This window comes from Paroedura picta, chromosome 1 (genome assembly GCF_049243985.1).
Source record: "Paroedura picta isolate Pp20150507F chromosome 1, Ppicta_v3.0, whole genome shotgun sequence".
Classification (NCBI taxonomy): domain Eukaryota; kingdom Metazoa; phylum Chordata; class Lepidosauria; order Squamata; family Gekkonidae; genus Paroedura; species Paroedura picta.
In genome coordinates, this window is record NC_135369.1 from 135,400,640 (window position 1) to 135,425,233 (window position 24,594).

Sequence of the window (24,594 nt, forward strand, 5' to 3'; positions counted from 1 at the left end):
AAACTGCCATGTTTTGAATTCAAGAACATTGCTGTATTTATTGTATGCTTCTAAGAGGAATAAGGGTTCAACTTCCATGGCTTGGAATCTCAGCTCACAAGTTTGTGGCCAACAGCGCCGGCTCTAGATCTTTGCCATTATTTCAACCTGAGCCACTCAAATTATGAATCACACCCACTCCAAGAGCCAGCTTGGTGTAGTGGTTAAGATTGGCAGATTCTAACCTGGAGAGCAGGGTTTGATTCCCCACATGTAGCCAGCTTAGTGATATTGGGCTTGTCACAGCATCAATAGAAGACTTTGTTCTTATATGCCGCTTTTCTCTACCCGAAAGAGGCTCAAAGCCGTTTATAGTCGCCTTCCCTTTCCTCTCCCCGCAACAGACACCCTGTGAGGTAGGTGAGGCTGAGAGAGCCCAGATATCACTCCTCGGTCAGAACAGATTTGTTGGTGCTGTGGTGAGGTCAACCAGCTGGCTATATGTGGGGGAGTGCAGAATCGAACCTGGCATGCCAGATTAAAAGTCCGCACTCCTAACCACTACACCAAAAACTGACTCTCGATAGCTGTTCTGAGCAGTAATATCAAATATCTATCAGCCTCACCTACTTGACTGGGTGTCTGTTGTGTGGAAAGTAACACAAGGTGATTATAAGTGGCTTTGAGACTCCTAGCAGAGACAAGCAGCATATAAAAACCAACTCTTCTTCTTACTGATGATCCATGTTGTAGATTTACAGCTGAAATCACATAATGTACATGGATGGAATTTGGTCAGTGGAAGATGTGTATAATGATTGCTTCCATGTATCTCTTTGTTTGGCTGTGGGGGGCTGTTTCCATCTTGCAGAAATTCAGATGTATTTTAGTGAGGTAGTTGGTGATACTGTTCGATTAGTATCAGAGGGAAGCAGGTGCAAATCCCCGTCATGAACTTGCTTCATATCCTTGGGAAGTCATGATCTGAGCATTGAACCTCTGAGCATGAAATTGCAGCTTAAAATACTTAAAATAAAATATCCTGGATGCAAGTTAATATAGCACTTAAATATATGTAAATAACACCTTAGTGCTTGGCTCGTATCACGTTCGCCTAACTTTCAAAGATTTGCTGAGTGGGGTCTAATGAACATTTGAACACAGCAACTATAACATTTGAAAGATGGAAATTGTAACACATAGTACATTAATTTGGGCTATTAAAAATCACTTCACCATCTCAGCTTTAGATCAAACCACAACAAACAACAACAGCATAAGGGGAGGCCAAATTGTTTAATTCATTATTTTAAAATTACCAATTATCTCTGGGCAAAAAACATAGCTCTATTTCAGAGAATCAGCTATGCTAAATTACTGGATTATTTAATTCAAATTCCAAATCCACCTTTGAGATGGAATTGAATTTTAACACCAAATATTGTTTCAAACAGATCCACATTTTTATGAAAGCGTCAATGAAGTATTGTGCCAGATTGTGAAACTTTTCAGTAGTGCCTTAGTAATTTGTTTTCACATTGCCATTTGAACCTTGAGATAAGAGCTTTTCTCCATTTTCAAATCTCATTACCTTGTGCAAACATGGTCAAGTCTTCCATGTGTTAAGCACACATTACAAGTTGTCCATTACTATGTACAAAATCATCTGCCACATGGGCAGTATAAAATACATCCTTTCATAACAAAACTAAAATGTACCTCAAAATATGAATATACACATTACATGATATACAATATTTACACAACCATAAAAAATAGAGTCCAAGTTTGTGATTTTAAGACTTGAGTCTTTTGCGCTTCATGTTGCAACAAGGCAGGTTTCAAATTTTTAGTATGTTCTTTAGTATGCTATGCTTGAACCTTTAAGAGAGTTTTTAGATGGACTGCCATCATCTCCCTATTTTGGTCAGAATATTGGACAGTGCTTCCTACCCAATGACTAGGAGGCTTTGGAAGGACACTGGGTGAAGGAGGTTCACTAAATTTTGCCCCCGCATAATTTTCTTTTTGGTTAGCTTCAGTCAGAAAGATGGGTTTCCTTGATTTCATGTTTTTGCTGTTTTCTGTGTTTTTCAAAGTTTTTTCCTCCTGATTTTTAATGAGCTCAGATGATACAGACTCTTGCCAAAAGTTATTTTCAGTTTTTTTTGCAGGTGGAATCTTGTTTAGTTGTATATTGCATTTGTTCCTCTGTCTGTTAATTTTTGATTGTTCACACAGGTATAGGCTATGAACAGACTGATTGTATGGAATGGTAGTCTTCTCAGATTTTCCCATCTTGTTTTTCAACAACTGTAAAGATAAGAGATGACCTCATAAATACATGAACTACTGCCATGTCTAAAGTCTTAAAACTGATACTCCATACTTCCCTCCACTAGTCACAAAGGAATCCAGCCCTTTTCAGATTTTTAGTGGCAGTCTTACTTGCAGAAGTACACAGCTTTCTATTTACTGAGAAAGCTGACACACCACTCTTCAAAATTAACTCTCCTAAATTTTCCCCTTAACGTTAGTAATTTAGGACTATGGTTAGAATTTTAAGAGTTAATAGGAAATAGATGTTACTTATGCAAGTGTATGTGAGATCCTATTATTAGATCAATACTGGGAAACTACCTAATATTGTAAAATCTCTGGCCCATCTACCCCAAGGAGTGTTACATATGCCAGAAATAAATTTCTGAAAGTGCAAGGGGGCCAAAGATTGAAACAGATATCATTCAGGATCTCTTAATTCGGCCATTCAATTTATAAACAACTGCTAGAAAGACGTTTTGTACATCACTGACAAAGCCAATTAAAAGCCAGCGGGATCCAACTAGAATGGCTCCGGAACCAACAAGAGATAGGCTTCCAAGAGCAACATTTCAGACCCCTTTGGTTCTATACAAGCATATTCTAGGTGAGGAACCTTCAAAAAGCCGTTTCCCGAATAAGCCCTTTCATTTTATGTATACAGGAAACTCTGGGACCTTGACCATCAAAAGCGTAAACAGAAAGCCCGTCTCCCCTCTAGCCTTTATTGGACCTCTTCCTCCGAACTCGATAAAAGCGGACCCAAGGGCGGCCTCCGGGAATCTCCCAAGCCACTGACGCCACACTCCCCCCCACTCCATCGGGCGCGGCGGCGCCGTCACGTCTCTTCCCCCGCCCCGTGGCCAACGGGCTAAACCCGGCTGTTGCTGGGCGCAGCCGCCGACGCTCATTGGTGGAGCTTCCCAGCCTATCTGCGCGCGTGGAATCTTGCCTCGTCCGCTGCCAGGCAGGACAACGGACGTAACGGAAACTTCTTCCCCTTCGACGACCCCCCCTCCCCGAGGGAAAACAACGGCTGGTCTCCTCGGCCCCGCCCCGCCCCCCTCCCCCTCACCTCTTTCCTGAGAGGCTTGCTGACGGAGGCTGATCTCGGGGAAGCGGTGGGCGCTTCCTCAGCCGGGACCGCCTCGAGGCCAGGCGCCGGGGCGGCTGTGGGGGTCTCGTAGAGGCTGCGCGTCCCCTGCGCGGCGCTCCTTCGCCCCAGGCCGGCGCGGTGCTGCTGGTGCTGCTGGTAGCGGCTCTGGGAGAGGCTGGAGGAGGTGGCGCGCATCTTCCCTTTCCTTCTCCGCACTCTCTTCAGCGCCGGCCTGGGGCTGCCCCCCGGGCCCACCAGGCAGCAGCTGGGCTGGTGGCCTTCGCCGCTGGCGTCCGCCCGCATGAGGCGCTGTAGGAGGGTCGGGGGAAACCACCGGGGGTCCTCGGTGCCGGCCGAGATCCGGGCCCGGAAGGGGGGAGGCGCAGTGGTCGTCACCATAGCGAAGGGTTAGGAGTCGCGTCTTGGCAAGCAGGACGAGGAGGTGGGGAAAAGTTGGGTTAGCCAGCCAGGGTTGCAGGGGTGTGATTGCGGAGCGTCCGGGTGGACTGGAGGAGGCTGCGGTGGTGGACGGTCAGAGACGCTGCTAGGAGAACATGGCGGGGAGTGAGGGGAGTCGCCACAACGCCCTGCTGTTGTTACCCGGGGAGGCCGCGCCCCCTTCCGGTGGACCACCAATCGGCACCAGAGGGTTGCCTGGAGGCCCGCCTCTTTCCTGCAGCTGTCCATTCCATCCAGACCTTGTGCCTTGATTGCACCGGCTCGCCCAATCAAGGCAGACACAAATACAGCTAGGCCACGCCCTCCTTTCCACTCCCTCAACCGGGGCAGGGCGGGGGAGAAGAGAACTTCACCCCCTGGTAGTTTCCAATCGAAATAGATGCGCTGGTAGGGTTTGCTACGCCTCGTAATTTCTACTGGCTGCCTAGTTAGAGCGGAGCGGGAAGGGGGGCAGCCCCCTCCCAATCAAGGGCGCTGGCTGCTCGAGCCGGGCGCCGGGGGCTTGCGAAGTTCCTTGGCAAACTATGACTGAGGCTGCGGCCATCATGGCGGTCCCGCGGGGCCTCGAGGCCCAGAGCTTCGCGGAGGAGCAGGCAGCGGTGCCGGGCCTTGAGATTGCCGCGCCGCGGGACGGCCGCTTCAACCGTTTAGTCGCCGGCAGCCAGCAGCAGCAGATAGTGCTCAGTTCCCCGTCTGGCTGCTTGATCCCGGCTGTCGACCCGCAGGCGTTGCAGGACTTGGCGGCTCTTGCCGTTCAAGTAGCGGCCGAAGTGGACGAGTTGTTGCGAGGCATGCACAGTCGCTTGCAAGCCCTGACAGCTCTCAGCGTGGGCTGTATCCAGACCTACAGGGACAGCGTGGAGAGTTTAGGCGAGGTCGTGGACACGAGCATCCGCTCCATGTACACGCTGATCGCTCGCTGCGAAGAGCTGGACCAGGAGCTGAAGCCCGTGCCGGACCTGGCCAAGCGCATCCGGGATCTTAAGAACGCGTTGGAGAAACTGGAAGGGCTCTGCAAGTAGCCAGGCTGCTGCCTCCAGCCATTCCTTTCGGAACTTGGGTGCCTGTACTCAAGACGGCAAGTTGCGCTCAGCCGGCAGCTTTTTCTACGAGGAACGGATCATTGAGCCATCAGGGCACTTAGCTATTTTCCGTGATGATCTCAGGACATTGTTTCTAACCAGTTTTTTTTCTGCTTAAATTATGTGTAAAATAAGTTGCTCCACTTTAATAAAGCAGCCTTTCTCATCTGGAAGCCCTTCTTACCACAAAGCCTACTTTGGAGTCTTCACACAAATCTCCTTGACATGCAAAAGTTGTTATGTGGAGCTAATTTTCTGAAGGCCCTTTTATACATTGGCCTAGAGCAGATAGTCACTACAGATCAGATATATACATTAATGAAAGATGATCATGCGTAGTAGATTCACTGGGAGGGGCATTTTAAAATCAGGTAAAGTAGTCCACACATGGGCTTTTATTTTTACAAAAAGGTGTTTGATACGTACATAAGTGCTTAGGGTTATGTTCAGAATAATTAGCATTGGATTGCAGACATTTATTATAAAGAAGAGCTTAATGTTCACCTTGTCAATTAAAAGGAAATCTCAAATTGCTTCTGGTATAGTTTTTTTCATAGAAAATGAAAGTCGGGGACATTAGGTTGAAATTTGGACCTAAAAGTGTAGTGTTAGGTGTAAGCAGAGTCTGTTTTAGGCTACTTTGAGTCATGTTAGCCAAGTTGCGTTACTGCATTAAATCTGTGGCTGCTAATAACACTGTAATATTGAGAGCTACTGTGGCTGTAGTAATGAGCCTGTGAGACAGGAATTCCCCTGTTACAGCTATGAAAGATCTAACCACTGCCCCCTCCCCTCCACCATTATAAACATAGAAGACTGCATTACATCATCTCAGACAGGTGATCCAGCTAAAACCAATATTGTCTGCAGACTGGCATCAAATGTCCATGGTACTGCTCACAATCTGAAGGCCTTTTAATTGGATATGTCAAAGATGCAGCCCGGGGCTTATGGTTTATCCCCAGTGTGAGTACTTTGAATACTCATAATCTGCAATATAAGTGTTGAATATTAATATCCAGTTAATTAATGTGCTCTTGGGCTGCACCCTTGAAATTCACAAGACTGAAAAAGGCTCAGTTTAGGCCAGACTGGTTTATTATTATCATTCTTAATTTATCATTTAAGGCTCTTTTATGGCAAGGCTGTTATGATCAGCTGCATAGTTCCTTGTACATACTTTTGCTTTATGTCACTTAGGAAAAATGCAGTATCTATTTTTAGAGCCCTGTCGGGAATCAGCAGCATATAAATTTAAGTATAAATAAGTATAAAATGTATTTTAAGAGGAAAATAATTAAGAAAAGCTTTTGCTCTTTCTAAGTTGATAAATTAGTAGCACTTTATTTTTATATTTGCAGTGTCATACATATGAGTGAACATGGTTGACTTTGCCATTTCAGCCATCTTTACTGTTAATAATTTAGTAGCAACCACTATTTTAATTAAAGATCCTTATCTTTACCTATAATTAGCCAGTTGGTGGTGAATTAAATCCTTTCTGTTGATGTGCTTCTAATGTGTGTCTAATTATTGTATTTTACTTTGGATAAATTCTGATGTACTGTCTTTTGTAACCTACCTAGATGCAGCAGAGAATTGATCCCTCACCTGAAAATGTATGATAATTGTGCTATTGATATTTTGGCCCACAAATTTTTGTTTGTGAACCTGATATCAAACTGATTTTACATCATATGCTATTGTTTGATTATAATTTTAAATGAGATTTTACAAATGCTATGTTCTGAATTAAAAATACAGATGTATATGAAAGCCCTTTTGCCACCTGTTAGTGGCACAGAAAGAGCTGAGCTCACAGTATTGTTCATTAGCATTTTCTTTGTCTTTGAAAAAGATCTTTGCTGCTCTGTCTTTTCTTGTTATATACAACAAAAACAAACAACAACATCAACAACAAAACAATGACCACCTGACTATATGGTTGGAGACTGATTCCAGTAGTTATTATTATTATTATTTAATTTTTAGACCGCCCTTCTCCCAATAGGTCTCAGGGCGGTTTACAACATAAATAGTTAAAACACAATAAAATCCCCATAAAAACCCCAATTAACATCAGCAAAAGTTACATATAACATATAGCGGCGGTGGTCACAATTCTGATCTTAGTTCAGCCTGGTGGAGAGAATAATATTCAGAAGAGGGTGGCACCAATACAATAGATCTAACAATGATCTCGATGTTAGAGATCTCAATATTGGAGGGGATCATCTGATAGATTAGTGGGAGAGCTGCCCTGGCCTCAACCATATGCCTGGCGGAAGAGCTCCATCTTACAGGCCCTGCGGAAAGCTGGTAGATCCCGCAGGGCCCTTAGCTCTTCTGGGAGCTCATTCCACCAGGTTGGGGCCAGGACTGAAAAGGCCCTGGCCTGGGTCAAGGCCAGGCGAACATCCCGTGGGCCCGGGACAGCCAGTAAATTCATACTTGCAGAGCGGAGTGCCCTGCGGGGGGCATAAGCAGCCAAGCGGTCCCGCAGGTAGGCCGGACCCAGGTCGCGTATAGCCTTAAAGGTCAATACCAATACCCTGAATCTGATTCGGCAACAGACTGGTAACCAGTGCAGATGACGAAGCACCGGCTGAATGTGGGCCCTCAAAGGTGTTCTAGTGAGGACCCTGGCAACCGCATTTTGGACCAGCTGTAACTTCCGAGTCAAAGACAAGGGATGGCCCATGTAGAGCGAGTTACAGAAGTCTAATCTGGAAGTGACTGTTGCATGGATCACTGTGGCCAGGTGTTCCGAGGACAGGTAGGGCGCTAGTAGCCGGGCTTGGCGAAGATGGAAAAATGCTGTCCGAGCTACATTGGTGACCTGAGCCTCCATAGAGGGGGAGGCATCAAATGTCACTCCCAAATTCCTGGCAACTGGTGCAGGTGTTAATTGCACCCCGTTCAGGCATGGGAGGCGCGCTTCCTGGTCCTGCCCTCTTTTGCCCAGCTACAGTACCTCCGTCTTAGAGGGGTTGAGTTTCAGGCGACTCTGCCTGAGCCATCCAGCTACCACTTCCAAACAGCTGGCAAATGTATCCGGGGTGGAGTCCGGCCGGCCGTCCATTAGGAAGTAGAGCTGGGTGTCATCCGCATATTGGTGGCAACCCAGCCCATAGCCCCGGACCAGCTGGGCTAGAGGGCACATGTAGATGTTAAAAAGTGTGGGAGAGAGTATCGCTCCCTGCGGAACCCCACAAGGGAGCTCACAAGGGCTCGACATACTCTCCCCCATTGCAACCCTCTGCGTCCGGTTCTGGAGGAAGGAGCCCAGCCATTGAAGCGCAGTCCCCCTTATTCCAGCTCCGGCGAGGCGGTGTACCAATAACTGGTGGTCGACCACATCAAATGCGGCCGACAGGTCTAGAAGCACAAGAATGGCGGAGCCACCCCGATCCAGCTGGCGCCGGATACCATCCATGAGGGCGACCAGCACGGACTCCACCCCGTGGCCAGGGTGGAAGCCAGACTGGTATGGGTCGAGGGCTGAAGTTTCATCCAAGAAACCTAGGAGTTGGTCCGCCGCGGCCCGCTCTATCACCTTACCCAGAAACGCCAAGTGTGAAACTGGGCGGTAACTGGCGGGGTTCCGCGGGTCCAATGATGGCTTTTTCAGTAAGGGGCGTACCACTGCTTCCTTGAGCCCCTTGGGAAACTCTCCAGATGTTAAGGAGAGGTTGACAATCTCCCTCAAGGGGCCTCCTATCCGCTGGTCGCCCGATTTGAGCAACTAGGATGGACAGAGATCCAAGGGGCAAGTGGTCGCCCTCACTGAACTCAGTAACTTGTCCACTTTGGTTACAGAGAGCCGCCTGAAGCCATCAAACACTAACACCCTTGACGGCCATGGAGCTTCCAGTTCACTAACTGTATCAATCGTGGCAGGTAGGTCACGGCAGAGCGACAGGACTTTGTCCGCAAAGTAGCTCGATAATGCCACACAGCTCAACTCCAATTCCCTTATCATTTGTCGCCCTTCTTCGAGGGCGGTAAGTGATCTAATTATCTTAAATAATTGTGCTGGGCGAGAGCTTGCAGACGCGATTTCTGTGGCGTAGAAGTCTCGTTTCGCCGCTTTCACCGCATTCTCATACGCCTTCATAAGCGTGCGATGAGATGTCCTTGTAGCTTCGTCACGAGTCTTCCTCCACACTCGCTCAAGCCGTCTCACTTCCTTCTTCCTCTCCCGAAGCTCCTGGGAGTACCATGGAGCCTGTTTGAGGCGAAGGCGGAGAGGGCGCCTAGGAGCAATCTTGGCAATGGCGGCCGTAAGGCGGGACTGCCAGTTCTCCACCAAGGCCGTCAACGAGGTGCCGGAGGGCATCGGGTCCCGCAGGACATTCAGGAATCTCTCAGATTCCATGAGTCTCCGCGGGCGGACTAGAATACGTCCGTCACCCAAACGGAGAGGGGGTGGTATCCTCAGTCGAGCCTTCAGGGCATGGTGGTCTGACCATGGAATGATGTTATTCGCCACCAGATCTACCGCTACACCTGCACCAAAGATCAAATTGAGGGTGTGACCAGCCTAATGGCCAAGTTCCTCCACATCTGGATGGAGTCTAAGACTGACCAGTAGGTACTCTCCATCATCCAGAAGAGATACAGGATAGAATTTCCCTCCTCCCCTTTACTACAGGGCTTCCCCACTTTTCGTGTCATGACCTGTTTAACATTTTGTGCACATAGGGGCAGTGGAACTGGTGCCTTTAGAACAGCATTTCTATGGAATTTATTCCATTCTGTCTGTGCCCTCTCACTGAAGATATCACTGCACTGGTGATCTTCATGGCCAAATCTGACAAGGAAAGTCAGGCTTCTTGCCTGATGGTAATTGTGGCCACTAACAGAAAGGGCCAGGAAACATACTGCAAGGATCAGGTTGTCTAAGGCAAATACTAGAAGAAATTAACAGTATGAACTGGCTGGAACTTGGGGCAAACTGACTAGCACAGATTGCTTTTCAGAACCTATTGAGGATCAAGTATGTGCTACTCCATAAAGTCAATACTACTATGGTACTTCAATCAACATAGAGGCACCCGATCAATGGTCCTCCTTTGTTTGCCTAAAATCCTGTTGGGCAGAGAAAAAGTTAGGTCAAAAAGCAGGACACCTATACAGTCGTACAAACCTCCAACGCAGTCCATATGAAAAAACACTGTTGGTTTCTTGTAGAAACACACCCAAAGTAAATGAAACCAATAGGCAAAACGCTGTGTCTTCTTGAGATTTATTAAATGCAATCCTCAATAATTTTGCAACCATTTTTGTACAAACCTCCAAGCCAACTGGCTGAGCAGGAAGGATTTAGATCCAGGAGAATGGAGTCTAAACAAAAAAAAAAATCTTCTGAAAAAAATCACATTTTGCTTCAGGATTCCAATCTTGGATCTTTTTACAACCCTGAACCACAATCGAGTCGCCAGGTTTCTAACCAGTTTTTATAATACAAGACCAGAGGGCAAGGATGCACACATGTGTTATGGGGCTGTTGTATGCCTTCCCTCCAGCTGTTCAGCTGAGGTTTGAACACAGTGTCAAAGGAGACAGTCAAGGTGATTTTCATAACTCTTCTGGCACAGAAGTTTTTGGGTCTTAGCGCTAGAGACAATGTCAGTATCTTGACTGTGGAGATTGCCAAGCAGATGGGTTCTCCTTGTACAAGAATCATGTAATCACCCAGATCTCATTTGGATCCAACTGACAGTTTGGAGATCCATTAAACCCTGGGGTTTCTTGATGGTCCTGAAAGGGTTTCCTGAATGGGTGGGAGTTAATTTGTAATATATTTTTAAAATGTGTTAAACATTTATTGGGTGATATGACTATATATGGTCATATTGACCTGCCCCCTCACCCCATGGCCAATGATGGACCTGAGGATGATGGGAAGGGGAGGGGTCCCATGTGAGCATGTAAACAGCTATGCTTCCCAACCATATTCTGCATGATTGCACCACTTCTGGGATTTCTTGAAGCCTGAAGAATGTTTCCGAGATTTCTCAATGGTAAAAAAGTTGAAAAAGGCTGCTCAAGCTTGCAAGAGGGAAGCAAAAGATCAGAAAAAATGGAGCAGATTTTGCACTAAATTCTCAGAAAAAATTAAAACTTTCATTGAGAACCAACCTCTCTCTTAGCAAATAGCAAAAATTTAGGGACATATGCCAAGATACCATAGAGTGCATCAGTTTGCAGTTTTCTCTCAAGTATTGGGTATATTTGCAACTTTTATTTATATATTTATATTTAAATGTATTGACCATCACTGCTGGGTCATGCTGGCTCATCAAAGTTTATAATAAAACCCATAAAAACAGAATAAATACACTCTTAGCAACATAATCCCATCTGTTCTCTCCAAACCCACCAGCCTCGACCCAATACATACCACCCACAAATCTCAGGATGGTCAGGCATCTGGAGGGCCTCAAAAGGCCTGGCAGAAGAGCTCCATCTTGCAGGCCCTGCAGAACTGTGATAGCTCTGTCAGGGTCCTTAGCTCTTCTGGAGCTTGTTCCACCATGTTGGGGCCAGGACTGAAAGGCCCTGGGCCTGGTTGAGGCCAGGCGTGTCTTCCGAGGGCCAGGGAACACCAGCAGATTCAAACCTGCAAAGCAGAGAGCCCTGCAAAGGGCATAAGGAGGCAAGGGGGCCCTCAGATATGCATGGCCCAGACTGCGAATGGCCTTAAAAGTAAGTCCCAAACCCTTGAACTTTATCTGGTACACAATTGGCAGCCAATGCAGCTGCCTCAGCACAGGCTGGATATGGATTTTCCAAGATGATATTGTGAGGATCCTAGCAGTTGCATTTTGTACCAACTGAAATTTCCAGATCAAAGACAATGACATGTACGAACTTTGCTTGTATAAAATTGGAGTATTTATCATTTTAAATTCCAGAAATATGTTAAATATTTCAAGTTTATATTGTAAGTTATAAATTCTGCATTTTATAGTGTTAAAGCAGTAAAATTAATGTGGGTTTGACGGACAGCAGACATTGTATATATTTTAATTTCCTTCAACATTTTCATTTTTTGTGTCTCTCTGTGTGTGGCTTGGACATTTCTAGAAATTTTCATCTCTAGTTCCTGCTTTCTAAAAGTGCATGGATCTTGCTTACATTTGGTTTCTTGCTAGACACTTTCCCAGTATTGTGTGCCTTATTAATGATCTTTCCGAGCCTGGAATCATCGTGTTCTGCTGTTATCTTTAAAAAGTGTTCCTTAAATTCACAAATTCTAACCTTTGATAATCAGTGGCGCCACACTGTCAAACCTAAACATGAGCCTAGCACCAAAACATGTTGTGTCTTTTTAGCAATTATATGAAATAACATGACTGCCACTATGAAGAATCTGTTGGCATTTTGATGTGCTTTAATAATTTGACAAGCTGAAACATGTTGCAAACCTAAATTACCTATGTAGAGCTGTTTGAAACAAGACTGACTGTGATAAATTAAAGGCTGTTGTTGTGAGAGAAGAAAATTAAGCAGCTGCTGCCTAGACTTGCTCTTGAAAATCGTATGCAAGAGCAGTAATGACTCAGCCTCATGTGATCCAGATAAAAGGGTGATGTAATCCACATGAAATCCACATAACTTCCTAGGGGAGCCCCCCTCCCTGCTGCCAACCTCTGCATGGCTAATGCAACGTTCATCTTCCAACAGGGAAAATTCTGCTTTGGGGTCGATTACAGTGAAATGCTCTACAGCAGACAGCATAAAGCTGCTTCTTCTCTTTCTGTAATGGGCATATGGGAATTCACTAAATTCAGTTTATGTTACAGCAGAACTTAATCCTTAACAGCCTCTTTATTTACACACACACACACACACACACACACACACACACACACACATACACACACACACAAAACAATATATATATATCACACAGACACCCACACACACAATATAAATTCAGTGCTGTATATACATCTTAATAATAACCTAGATTTTGTGGTATAATATTAATATTAAAATATGACTATTAATAATCTTAGAGCACATTTATCCATTTTCTTTTTAGCTTTCCATCTTTTGATCCAGCATTTGATCCCGTGCACTTATATTTCAATATTTTATTTATTTGGATTTTTGGGATAGATTTCCTTGCTTTAAAAGCTGTTAGTTTAATCATGTGAACATACCTCTCAGCTTATCCATCCGTTCATTTTTACTAGGAAATTATTTGCCTCCCCCCCCCCATGTCTAGCAGATGCAGTGCCAGCAGTAGTGACAGAATACAGACCCAATCCAGGCAAACTGGACACAACATTAACCACAGCATTTAGTAGCAGTAATGGCTATACGGAAGCTGAATCCAAATGATATACGTTGTCACTGTTTGTCAAGCACTCCTATTGATATGAGATAAATGGTAATTGCACAGTGACATTTGTTGTGAACAAATGTTTTCCAAGCAGAAGTAGTAAGGATTTGATTCCTGGAGTTAGGTTCTTTGCCCAGTGTGCTTCCACATTGTCTCTGGCACAAGCTAGCAGCTTAGGGGGGGAAATATCAACACCCTCCTTCTCCCATCATAAACACAAGACTGTCTGGAGTGTGAGACAAGTCTCTGGGTTATAGGGCAGTTTCTGGACAAAGTTAAATGAGCATTGCATGTGTTCTTCAGCTATGTGAAAACTACTGTTAAAGATGTATTCACATTAGAGAAAGCATAAAGAGTTTTCTTCCAGAGGTTTGAGAAGGTTACACACCTTAAATTTTGAACCTGCGATCATTTGTTTTAAGCCTTTTTCCACTGGATGCACGCTCTAATTGCTCACTTTTGCATCTTCATTGGAAAGTACTATTAAATCTGGAGATGGTCCATGGCTTTTCCAGGGCTGAAGGTGAGTGGAAAGAAAAATGTTGCTTACAGTGTGTACACATGAAGTCAGGAAGCTGCCTTATACGGAATGAGACCACTGTTCCATCGAGGTCAATACTGTCTACTCACACGTGTAGTGGTTCTCCACAGTCTCAGGCTGAAATCTTTCACATCCTCTACAACCCGATCCTTGCGGGAGATGCGTATACTCTTTTGTAAACAGGTTTTTAGGTTTTGGGGATTATTCCTGCTTCACATGAGTATAAAAGAATTTTCTGCTATGGAAACGTGTATACAACTGCTTCTTCTTTGTTCAGCACCCATCTGCCAGTTCACTCTCTCTTCCAGAAGTTACCTTCCTCCTAAGGGAAATAAAAATAACAACCATTTCCAACTATCATAAGGTTTCTAGAAAATACTGATAAATGCTGATAAATTTAGCTTGTTTATTAAAAACATAATCTATGCATGGAAATGTAGTTCCAAATTAGAATCAATACCAAAGTCTCTCACACACGAGGTCAGTTTCCCAGACAGAAATATATGTTGCTCAGGAGAAATAAAATATGTATACAGATATCACAGCCGTACATTAAACTCACAGGCTAGATTTTCCTGTGTGTCTTAATTAAATGAGCAGTGAAACTGCGTAGTATGTGGATGACTACTGGCATTTACATAGTGCTGGGAAATTTTTTGCTTGCAACATTTATGTGTCAGCAAAAGAGGGACACACTCTCTGTGTTGGCCTTGCAGAAGAAATGTGTTCAGGCAGCAGGAAACAGATTGCCTGAAAACCCGCCTGGTGGGAGGGGCATCCTGCCAATTTTCCTTGTTAGGAAATACAGTGCAAGCACTAGGGTAAAACCCCTTGTCCTAGTTTCTGTTTTGAACCAAACCAACGTAATGTGAACGTACTTAGGAGCATTATCTGGCCTTGCATTTTGGAAGTTCCCAATGTGAGCATGAACAAAGTGACACATTAAGCAAGGCTATCTAAATCTTTACAGCACATATTACTAGGTGCGCCAGAATTTTAAAAGTTCTAATATTAGACATTGTACTATGAGTTCTGTTTAGTCAATACCAAAGTTGCTCAATGGATGAAAATAACATAAATTTTGGTATGCTGCTTAATGAAGATTTTTTCCCTCCCCCAGCCAGACACATCTTCTTTCTTCTTTCATGCAATAGCACAATGTCTTTCTTTTACTTTAATCCACTGATAGTGTGAGCCTTCTGCACTGACAAATCGGAATGAAGAGGAAAAGAGACTGCTTCAAACAATCATTTTCATATCAATGATCCTGAATGTTGCCTTTGCTGCAATCAAGATCTGAATATTAAGACTCCAGATATGCTGCTTTAACTTGGAAGAAGAAGAAGAAGAGTTGGTTCTTATATGCCGCTTTCCCCTACCCGATGGAGGCTCAAAGCGGCTTACAGTCGCCTTCCCTTTCCTCTCCCCACAACAGACACCCTGTGAGGTGGGTGAGGCTGAGAGAGCCCTGATATCACTGCCCGGTCAGAACAGTTTTATCAGTGCCATGGCGAGCCCAAGGTCACCCAGCTGGTTGCATGTGGGGGAGTGCAGAATCGAATCCGGCATGCCAGATTAGAAGTCCGCACTCCTAACCACTACACCAAACTGGCTCTCTTGGTTAGTGTTCTGTTGGTTTCTTGTCCCCCAGATTGTGTTTGGGAAAATATATATATTTAAAATAAGTATGTGTGCAGTCCTTTTATGATGATCAAGTTAAGAGAGTGAATGTCAGACGCAGGAAAATTCCAGCTGTCTAGATAGTTTCACTTGGGGCCCCAGCATCAAAGTCCAGTCTTGGAGTGTTAGGGACCATCACTAGACTGGAGTAGCTCAGGCGGTACTGAATCTTTCTTGTTGGTGTGTATAATCTACTAGATTCTTCTTTATATATTACATTTATTGTTTGTTGCGAAGTCGTGTCCGACCCATCGCGACCCCATGGACAACGATCCTCCAGGCCTTCCTGTCCTCTACCATTCCCCGGAGTCCATTTAAGCTCATATATATTACATACATATATATTACATACATACATACATACATACATACATACATGCACACTCACCATTAGACTCTATCTCTGTGTGTATACAGATATACAGTACACACAAAGAGAGTTTAATAATGTCTAATTGCTCTGTAATATATTCATTTCTTCACACACCAAGGGCTATTAGGATAAATGACACTATTTAGATTTCTCTCTCTCTCTCTCCCTCTCTTTTTCTGGGAAAAGTTGTGTATTATGTTGTATGCATATAAGTACTTCAAATTTCATTTAGACAAGTGCAGTGCTATTGTAAGCAAGATTACACCACTGTAAGACCACTGAAGTCAACAAGTTTAGAAGGGTGTAACTGTGTAAATGGGTGTAAATAGTATCCAAGCCATTCAATAGGAGGAAAATATCAAATGTTTTTCTAGACTGTATCTCAATTCATTTTGTGCACAAGGCACTCTGAAGTTAATATAAATTCAAAGTATTATATGAGATGATCTCTTTCATGTGACTTTTAATCATTTCAGAAGTCACTGAGTTATAAATGGAAAATAGTGGATATGCAGGCAGGAGAAGCATGGGAGCAGGAAGAAAACCAGTCTAAGGAGGTCAGTTGTAGCCTTGGGAATTTCAGATTCCCTTTATCCACATAGCTTTTTCTATCTTCAGATTAGACCACTCCCCTCTTGTGCACAATGTGTCTATGTTTTGATTTACACAAACAGGTCTGCCTCTGTCATGTGTACCTTGTAAACTCTGCATGAGTATCAGATTGCCCAATCCTCTCCAAGCGGGCTCCATGCCAGTTGAAAGTTGTAGCATTGAACTTGAAGTCTTTATGCCCCGTTTAATTCATTTGTGCTCATGGGAGCAATCTATAGATTCACTGCTGATGCAATCCATTTGAACAACAGAAAAGTATCATCAAAGGCTGGTCATGTTCCTAAAAGAGGAGGAGGTTTTAATGGGGTTTTATGGGGTTTTTATTGTGGACAAATTGTACCCTGCCATGAGCCGGTTCCAGGAGTGGCGGGCAATGAATCTAAATAATAATAATAATAATAATAATAATAATAATAATAATAATAATAATAATAATAGTTCCACTGGCATTTGTAAAAGTTTGCATACTTAAAAGTCAAGATTTCACAGTTAACACAAACAGAATAGTTCTTGCAAGACCAGTATCTCTTTGCAGATTTGAATGGCATATTTTAATATCCATTGTTAAAATAGTTTAATTGAACAATTATCCCCCGCAGTTGTTTATAAGTTTGATGGTCTCTAGGAAATTATTAATACAGCCATATCTGGAGCACATTTTTTCCTGGAAAAAGTCATAACAGTGGTGATAACTGTGTGGAAGCATACCCAGGAAAAGGTATCTTTCATCTTTGGTTTGCTCTTCAGCTGTCACTTTGCTTTGACCTGCTGATTGGGGGTGTGTGTGTGTGGGGGGGGTAGATGATGGCATGAAAGATATTGTTCCAAGAAGCTGTTGATTGTTTAACTTGTACTGTTAGGATGGGAGAGCCATCAGTTTGACAAAATAATACTTCTCAGGATGGTCCAGGAAAGCAGGACTGTGGCTGTAGTGGGAGAGGAAGGTAAGAAATGGTGGCTGAAATTGGCTGGGGAAAAGATGTTCCTGTTTGCTTTCACTCTGTTCTGCCCATTGAGTCTTCAGATACAGCTTGCAGTATTTGTGAGGCTGATAGTAGATGGCAAAAAACATTTGTAAAACTCTGGACAAAAGATTTAAAAGCCCCAGTTAGCTCAGCATTTTGGCCATCAGTATTAAGTGGTTTGAATTTCTCAGTAAAGATTTCTGCCCAAGAAAATTGATCAGTGGCACCGATCTCTATCTAAATTAAAACATACCAAGGGCTAATTGAGATTATTGGGTTTGTGAGGCTACTCATGCCAATCTAACACACATCTGGTGGGACTGTAGTGGAACAGTAGAGTTCTGGAATATGATTGTTACAACTATATCTAATGGTGCACAGAAAAAGCTAAAAACTAAAAAAAAAATCATGTAGAATTTCTATAGTCATGCATGAATTTGTCCTTAATGCCATGATATCTTAATGCTACTTTTTGCTCAGAACTAGAAGAACATAACCCTGAAGGAGGATTGGTTAGAGCAATAAGTGGAATATATTTGTTTATGTAAACCAACTTGTCTGCTACATGGCCAAATGTCTGATAAATTCGAAAAATGCTTTTCTATCTAGAATGAGAAATTAATTTTGAGCTTGTATTACTAATGTTTTTATAGGTGCTTTGTGATTTGTATTTTAGAACATTGTATGAATTTGTTTTCTATTTTTGTTTACTTTTACAATTTAAAAATAAACACGTAAAGGGTGAAAACACCTCCTGATGCAATATTTGTAAATAAAATAACCATGTATGAGGTTTGTGAACATTACCTAAAGTTATAAGAACCAAAGGGCCGCAAGTGAATAATGTTAAAAAGGAAATTGCTGAAAAAGAACAGTGGTTGTATACATAAATATTAATTCACAAGAACAATTGTTCATGATTGAAGTTCATTATCATATACTTGTTAGGAGTTTAAATGATTTATTTGGCAGATTACTGGTTTACTTCCTGCTTCAGGAAATCTTATTCATGCAATCTGATAAACTGACCCAACCCTCAATACAAAAAATACATATTACAATTGGATGATATCAGAGATACTGTTTATTCTTCTGCAGCATTTGAGCAGAGCTCTTAAAATTCCAATGCTTGTAAATAGTGGAGGATATACAGCTAGATAGAAGATACAGAATTATGGCGCCACCTGGTGATACAAAGGCTGAACATAAAAATGTTAAGAATCGAATAATAACGAAGAATAATTTGCAAGGGAAGTACTTTGTAATAATCTAGATCAGTCATTCTCAACTAGAGTTACAAATAACCCCAGGGTTACTCCAGTTGGGGAGGATATGGTTTTACATGAGAAGAAGATGGTGCTCTGACCATGTTCATTTTAATCGTGTTCTTTGTCGGCCTGGTTTCCTTTTACTCTGACCAATCTTAGCATAATTGCTCTCTTGAGTTGGATTGCATGAGATGGCCAAAGTGAGTGAGCTGGAGTTTTGTGATTGTGCCTTCCAGTGATGTATCAAGGTTTATGCATTCCAGTATTTCTTTGTGACTTTTGCTGCTCATGGAACCTGCAGAAACCTTCTCTAGCACCAGAGTTCACATTAATAATTTTTCCTCTTATCCTATTTTTGTCATCGTCCAACTTTCACAACCATATGTGGCTACTAGAAATATGATAGATTGGACTAATCTACATTTGGTAGTCTGTCTTACTTTCTTGTTTTTTCCACACTCGATTTAAACTTTTCATTGCTGAGTGACTTAGAGCAATTTGATGTTTTTATATCTATTAAAAATGTACTTAATCCAGGGAAGAGTCAGGAGGACAGAGTGGCTTTCTGCTCATCTGTATGGTCTGCTGTGGCCTTGTTGAATTTGCATACTATGGAAAGGAAATGGGGGGGGGGGAGAACTGAATCTGCTGAGTTTATGGCACTGTTGATTCAAGGTCAGCCAAGGAGTGAGACAAGAGTGTATCTTATCACCCTTTCTTTTTAACCTTTATGCAGAGGTAATTATGCAGAAGCTTAATCTGGAAGAATCTACGATTGGAGTCAAAATTGGAGGTTGTAACATCAATAATCTCCACTATGCAGATGATACAACACTCCTTGCTGGATCAGAGCGTGATCTGAAGACCCTGATAAAGGGACTAAAAGACGAAAGTTAAAAGATGGAACTGTATCAAAATATCAAAAAGACCAAGATGATAACAACTACTGGCAGTAGCACCAAAGTCACGACTGACAATAAGAACATTGAATGTATTGATGATTTCATCCTTCTTGGCTCTATGATCACTCAAAGTGGTGGATGCAGCCGTGAAATCAAACGGCAAATAACACTCGGCTGGAACGCAATGTTAGGCATGAACCAAATATGGAAGAGTAAGGATATCAGCCTTAATACAAAGTGCTAGGCAGTCAACGCCATTGTCTTCCCCATAACAACCTATGGATGTGAAAGCTGGACCCTGAAGAAGGAAGACAGGAGGAGAATAGATGCTTTCAAATTATGGTGTTGGAGACGAATGCTGCGAATACTACGGACAGCCAAAGTTACCAACAAGACAAGTTTTAGAGAGGAGCAAACCAACTATGTCATTAGAAGGGAAGATATTACCGCCAAAGCTCACTTACTTTGGACACATCATGCGATCAAACTCGTTGGAAAAATCATTAATGCTCGGCATGGTCAGCAGCAAAAGGAAACGTGGTCGCCAAAGGATCTGCTGGCTCGACATGATCAAAGCCGATACAGGGATGAACACAAAGGGCTGCTATGGAGCTAGGAATGGACTTTACTTCTGAAAAAGGGGGACTTTAATAGGGGACTACTTCTGAAAAATGTTTTAAATCTCAATATATTTTCTGATGCCAATTTCCTGATTTAACAGACTCATGCCAAAAGCTGTGCTTTAAGAACAATAAGAGAGAAACAAGCACTAGGAGCTGATTGAGCTTGCTATACCTTTGCTACCCCCTTGTGGCAGCCAGTGGAAATGCCTCACCAGGCCTTGGTAGTTCCATGCTTGGGCCATAATAATTGAAAGTCATATGAAATCAGCAGACTCTATGCAACTGAGGTGAATGGTTTTTCAAAGGATCAATATGTGAACCAGTTATCAGTGTAGGGGGCCTAATCACCCAACAGCATCATGCAGTCAAGCATCAACAAAATATATTTATCCTGGGAGGGGGTAAATATGAAACAATGGCATTTATGCAATATAGTTGTGACTTTCTGTTCTTGCACTCCACTTAGCATATGCAGAATCCTCATGTAGTTTCCCAGATATCATCCGTGTTCATACTTGTTTAATCTCAGGTATAAAATTGCCTTTGGCATCTCCAAACAAATCTTTGTTATAGCAGTAGCAATGGTCTATGTTGTGGTCCCCAACAATTCCTGTGGGTACCGGAATTCCCACCAACACCATTTTTGGCACCCACCAAGTGTTTTTTGGGCTAGGTGGAACTTTTGCACAGAAAGGCTTCTGATTGGCCACTGGAGATGTGATTGACTACAGATTTTTATAAATGATGCTTTGACAGTAGCTGCCACCATAGCACAAGGAACTTCACAGTATTTTTTGTTGTAGCTGGCCTACACATGTGCAGTCTCACGCACAGGAGACCACTCAGTGAACAACAGTTACAAATATGTTTTCTTTCCCCTCATCTTCAAGCACAAAAAGCTCTTGGGTCAGTCTCCTTTCCTTCTTTATTTCACATTCATTTTCCTTACCATAGTCTAGCTCTCATCTCCCTGTAATGTCAGCCTTTGGGTCTCTGCTATCCAGGGGTGGTAGATGTACTAGTAAGTTATCTGCTGTTGCACAAAAGAGCCTCTTGTGGCGCAGAAGAGCCTCTTGTGGCACAGAGTGGTAAGGCAGCGACATGCTGTCTGAAGCTGTCTGTCCATGAGGCTGGGAGTTCGATCCCAGCAGCCAGCTCAATGTTGACTCAGCCTTCCATCCTTCCGAGGTCGGTAAAATGAGTACCCAGCTTGCTGAGGGGTAAACGGTAATGACTGGGGAAGGCACTGGCAAACCACCCCGTACTGAGTCTGCCATGAAAACACTGGAAGGCGTCACCCCAAGGTGACTCGGTGCTTGCACAGGGGATACCTTTACCTTTTTACCTTATTGCACAAAAGGGCACCTATTACAAAACTGCTGTCTAGGTGGCAAGTTATAGACACCTAGCTGTGTAAGACCATTTCCCCATCAAGAACTTAATGTTGTCCAATATAAACCGTTATCCATTACATTAATATAAAATATTGGTGATGATCACTGTATCAGTGAGATAAAATACAGACTACATTTTATGCTCTGTTTAAAATTTACCTGTTGGTAGGAGTGCTGTGTAATATGGTGCTTGTAATGGGACGTGATTTGATTACAGTCTGTGTTGTTAATTGCAGAGGCCCTCAGCAGTTGTGAGCACTCTTTGAATGAAAAATAATTTCTCGGGCAGCCCCACTGCCCCAAACTCATGTTCGCTGCCTTCTCAATTGTTGCTCATATTTCTCAGTTACATTGCTGTTGCCTGTTTTGTTCTCAATTGTTAATAGTTTAATATAAACTCTGTTTTACTGGTTCTATGTATACCGCCCTGGGGCAGTATATAAATTGAATGAATGAATGAGTTTCTTCCATGAATTATTCTGATGTGAAGATCACAGAGGATAGACTTCAATCTATGCCTTTTAAGATTAAAGGAATCTATGGGCATATTTGAGATTGACTCCTGGATGTTTTAAGGGGTTTCTTTTTGTCTCCTGCTCCTCAGCAATTTTTAAAGAGAGAACATATAGGTGAAATTATACTATGGGCTAACTGGCTATTTTAAATATTACTAGTGTTGCATTTTTAATTCAATACATGCTTTTATAACATATTAAACAGACCTTGGGCAGTTTCTACACAACGGATTAGGCTCTGATTTATATTTATGTCCCTGCCCCCCCCCCACCTCTGCATGGAATCGGGCCCCTTCAGTGGTGGTCCCAGGGCTGGCTTGACTTGCCCCCTTGGTGTATGTATCCAGAATGAAGGGCAATGAGAGGAAATGATAAATGACTCCAGATGTGATAGCTATATTTTGCAGAACTCTCACAATGCAATCCTACTAAGTGAGAATTTCATTTGGTTTCCTTTGGTATTTTTGTCCATCCTATACAGGCAGGCTCTACATTACAACCGCATCTGCTTCAGTCCCAGACAGAAATTCCCACCTGAAGGATCTACAACAAACCTTCTTGGAACTAAAGTACCCAAACAATGAGGTCAAGAAATGGATTGACAAAGCCAGAAGGAAGACCCAAAAGAGACAACCCATTGGAAGACCCAAGAGACAATAACAGAACACCCCTGGTGGTTACATATAGCTCTCAACTAAAAACAGTGCAGCACATCATCACTGACTTACAACCTCTACTGGATAATGACAGTTCTCTTTCCCAAGTACTAGGGGGCAAACCTTTTCTTGCACACAGACAACCTTCCAATCTCAAACAACTCCTCAACCCCAACAATTTGAACATGGACACTGGTACCAGAGCTTGCAACAAACCCAGATGCCAACTTTGCTGCCACATACACTCTAATAACACAATCACTCAACCTAACAACATCACCTACACCATCAAACGCTTATTCACATTGTCATCTTCTAACATTGTATACGCTATTAAAAGCCAACAATGGCCCTCTGTTCTCTACATAGGACAAAAAGTTCAAACCTCTAACAAAGAATCAATGGACACAGGTCTGACATAAAAAATCACAGGAATGAGAAACCTGTAGGGGAACACTTCAACCTTCCAGGGCATTCAATAAGGGACCTCAAAACAGCTGTTTTATTGCAAAGAAACTTTGAGAACAGACTAGAAAGGGAGGCTGCAAAAATGCAAGTTATTACAACACTCAAAACAATGGAATCCCCAGAACTCAACGATGTTAGTTTCTTATCTCACTATGTATGCTAACCTCATTGAACTCTTATATCCACATTCCTTACAATCCCTTCTTCTCTTTATTTGAAACAATGAGACTATTATATAATGTAAGTATGGAGTCTTAAAGGTGCCATTGGACTCAAATTTTTTTAATTTGAATTGCGAGGCTGAGAGGAAAAGAAGACCGAGACTCACAACACTCCTGCAATGTAGTTCAATATTATTCCCATATTGCAGGTGAGGTGGGGGGGGGGCAATAGTGGTATAGGTGAGCCGTTTATGATCTGTTTGGTAACATTCTCCTCTTGTAGAGTGGAGTGTAGACAACTACTCCACTTTCTCATGATTCTTGCATATCACGTTGGGTTATGAGATAGCAGCTTCCTTTTAAGTCTGTAACAAAAACATTAAGAGTTCTCACCCACTACGAGAGCCCTATCAAGAAAGAGAGCAGTGTGGCAACCAATACGCAGGAAGTTGTCTCAATATTTCCAGTGGATGGATGGCTTTCACCCATAGCACCCATGGGTGTACGGCACTTGAAATCATGACTCGATCAGCTGAAAAACTATACTTCTTGTATTTTCATGGCCGTTTAACCTTATTGTTCACATGTATCGGTTGAACTTGATTAAGAATTCATTTCATGATCAGGGGAGAGCGGGCCCCAGTTCACGGAAGCGTAGATACAACAGAGTGTTCGTTTTTGAAGACTCCTTTTTGTTTCTGCAACAATAGACACCAATGGAGTTTAACTGAAAGGCGACGGTGCAGCAGCAGGTCCCCATGCGCACAACATGACTGAGGTTGGAGCAAATATAAACCGAATGACATTATCACATGCATCACCCTCCCGCCCAAATCCTGTACCCACACAGCGCTGTTGCTTCCCTAGTAGCACAAAAATGGGGCTTCCAGAAACTAACAGGCCACTCGAGACCTCCTGGGGCGGGGCGAGATTTCACGAAGGATTCCTTCAGTCGCGGCTCGCCGGAGGATCACGGACTACAATCCCCACGAGCCCATGCCAGTACGGGAAACTGGCAGCGTCTCATGGGAGTTGTAGTCCACGGTCCTTTGGCGAGCCTCCGCTCGGCTTCCCCGCTAGAGGCCTCGCCTTCTTTGAATGGGCCGACCGGCGGCGGCGGGATCCCGGAAGCGGAACCGGTTCCT

At 43.3% G+C, this 24,594-nt stretch overlaps 1 protein-coding gene across 1 annotated transcript; it reads right to left on the reverse strand.

Moving 5' to 3' along the window:
- Nucleotides 1-1,256: 1,256 nt before the first annotated feature.
- Nucleotides 1,257-3,953, reverse strand: PNRC1 (proline rich nuclear receptor coactivator 1). Its single transcript, XM_077304678.1, has 2 exons — nt 3,374-3,953; nt 1,257-2,292 (listed from the first exon to the last, which is right to left on the reverse strand). Exons 1-2 carry the CDS (start codon nt 3,791-3,793, stop codon nt 1,849-1,851), a joined length of 864 nt encoding a protein of 287 aa, XP_077160793.1. The 5' UTR covers nt 3,794-3,953; the 3' UTR covers nt 1,257-1,848.
- Between the last annotated feature and the right edge of the window lie 20,641 nt (nt 3,954-24,594).

Coding starts and splice junctions, on each gene's coding strand:
- PNRC1 (XM_077304678.1), bottom strand. CDS start 3,793: ATGGTGACGACCACTGCGCCTCCCCCCTTCCGGGCCCGGATCTCGGCC. Junction 2,293..3,373: donor GCAAGCCTCTCAGGAAAGAG/GTGAGGGGGAGG, acceptor TTATCTTTACAG/TTGTTGAAAAACAAGATGGG.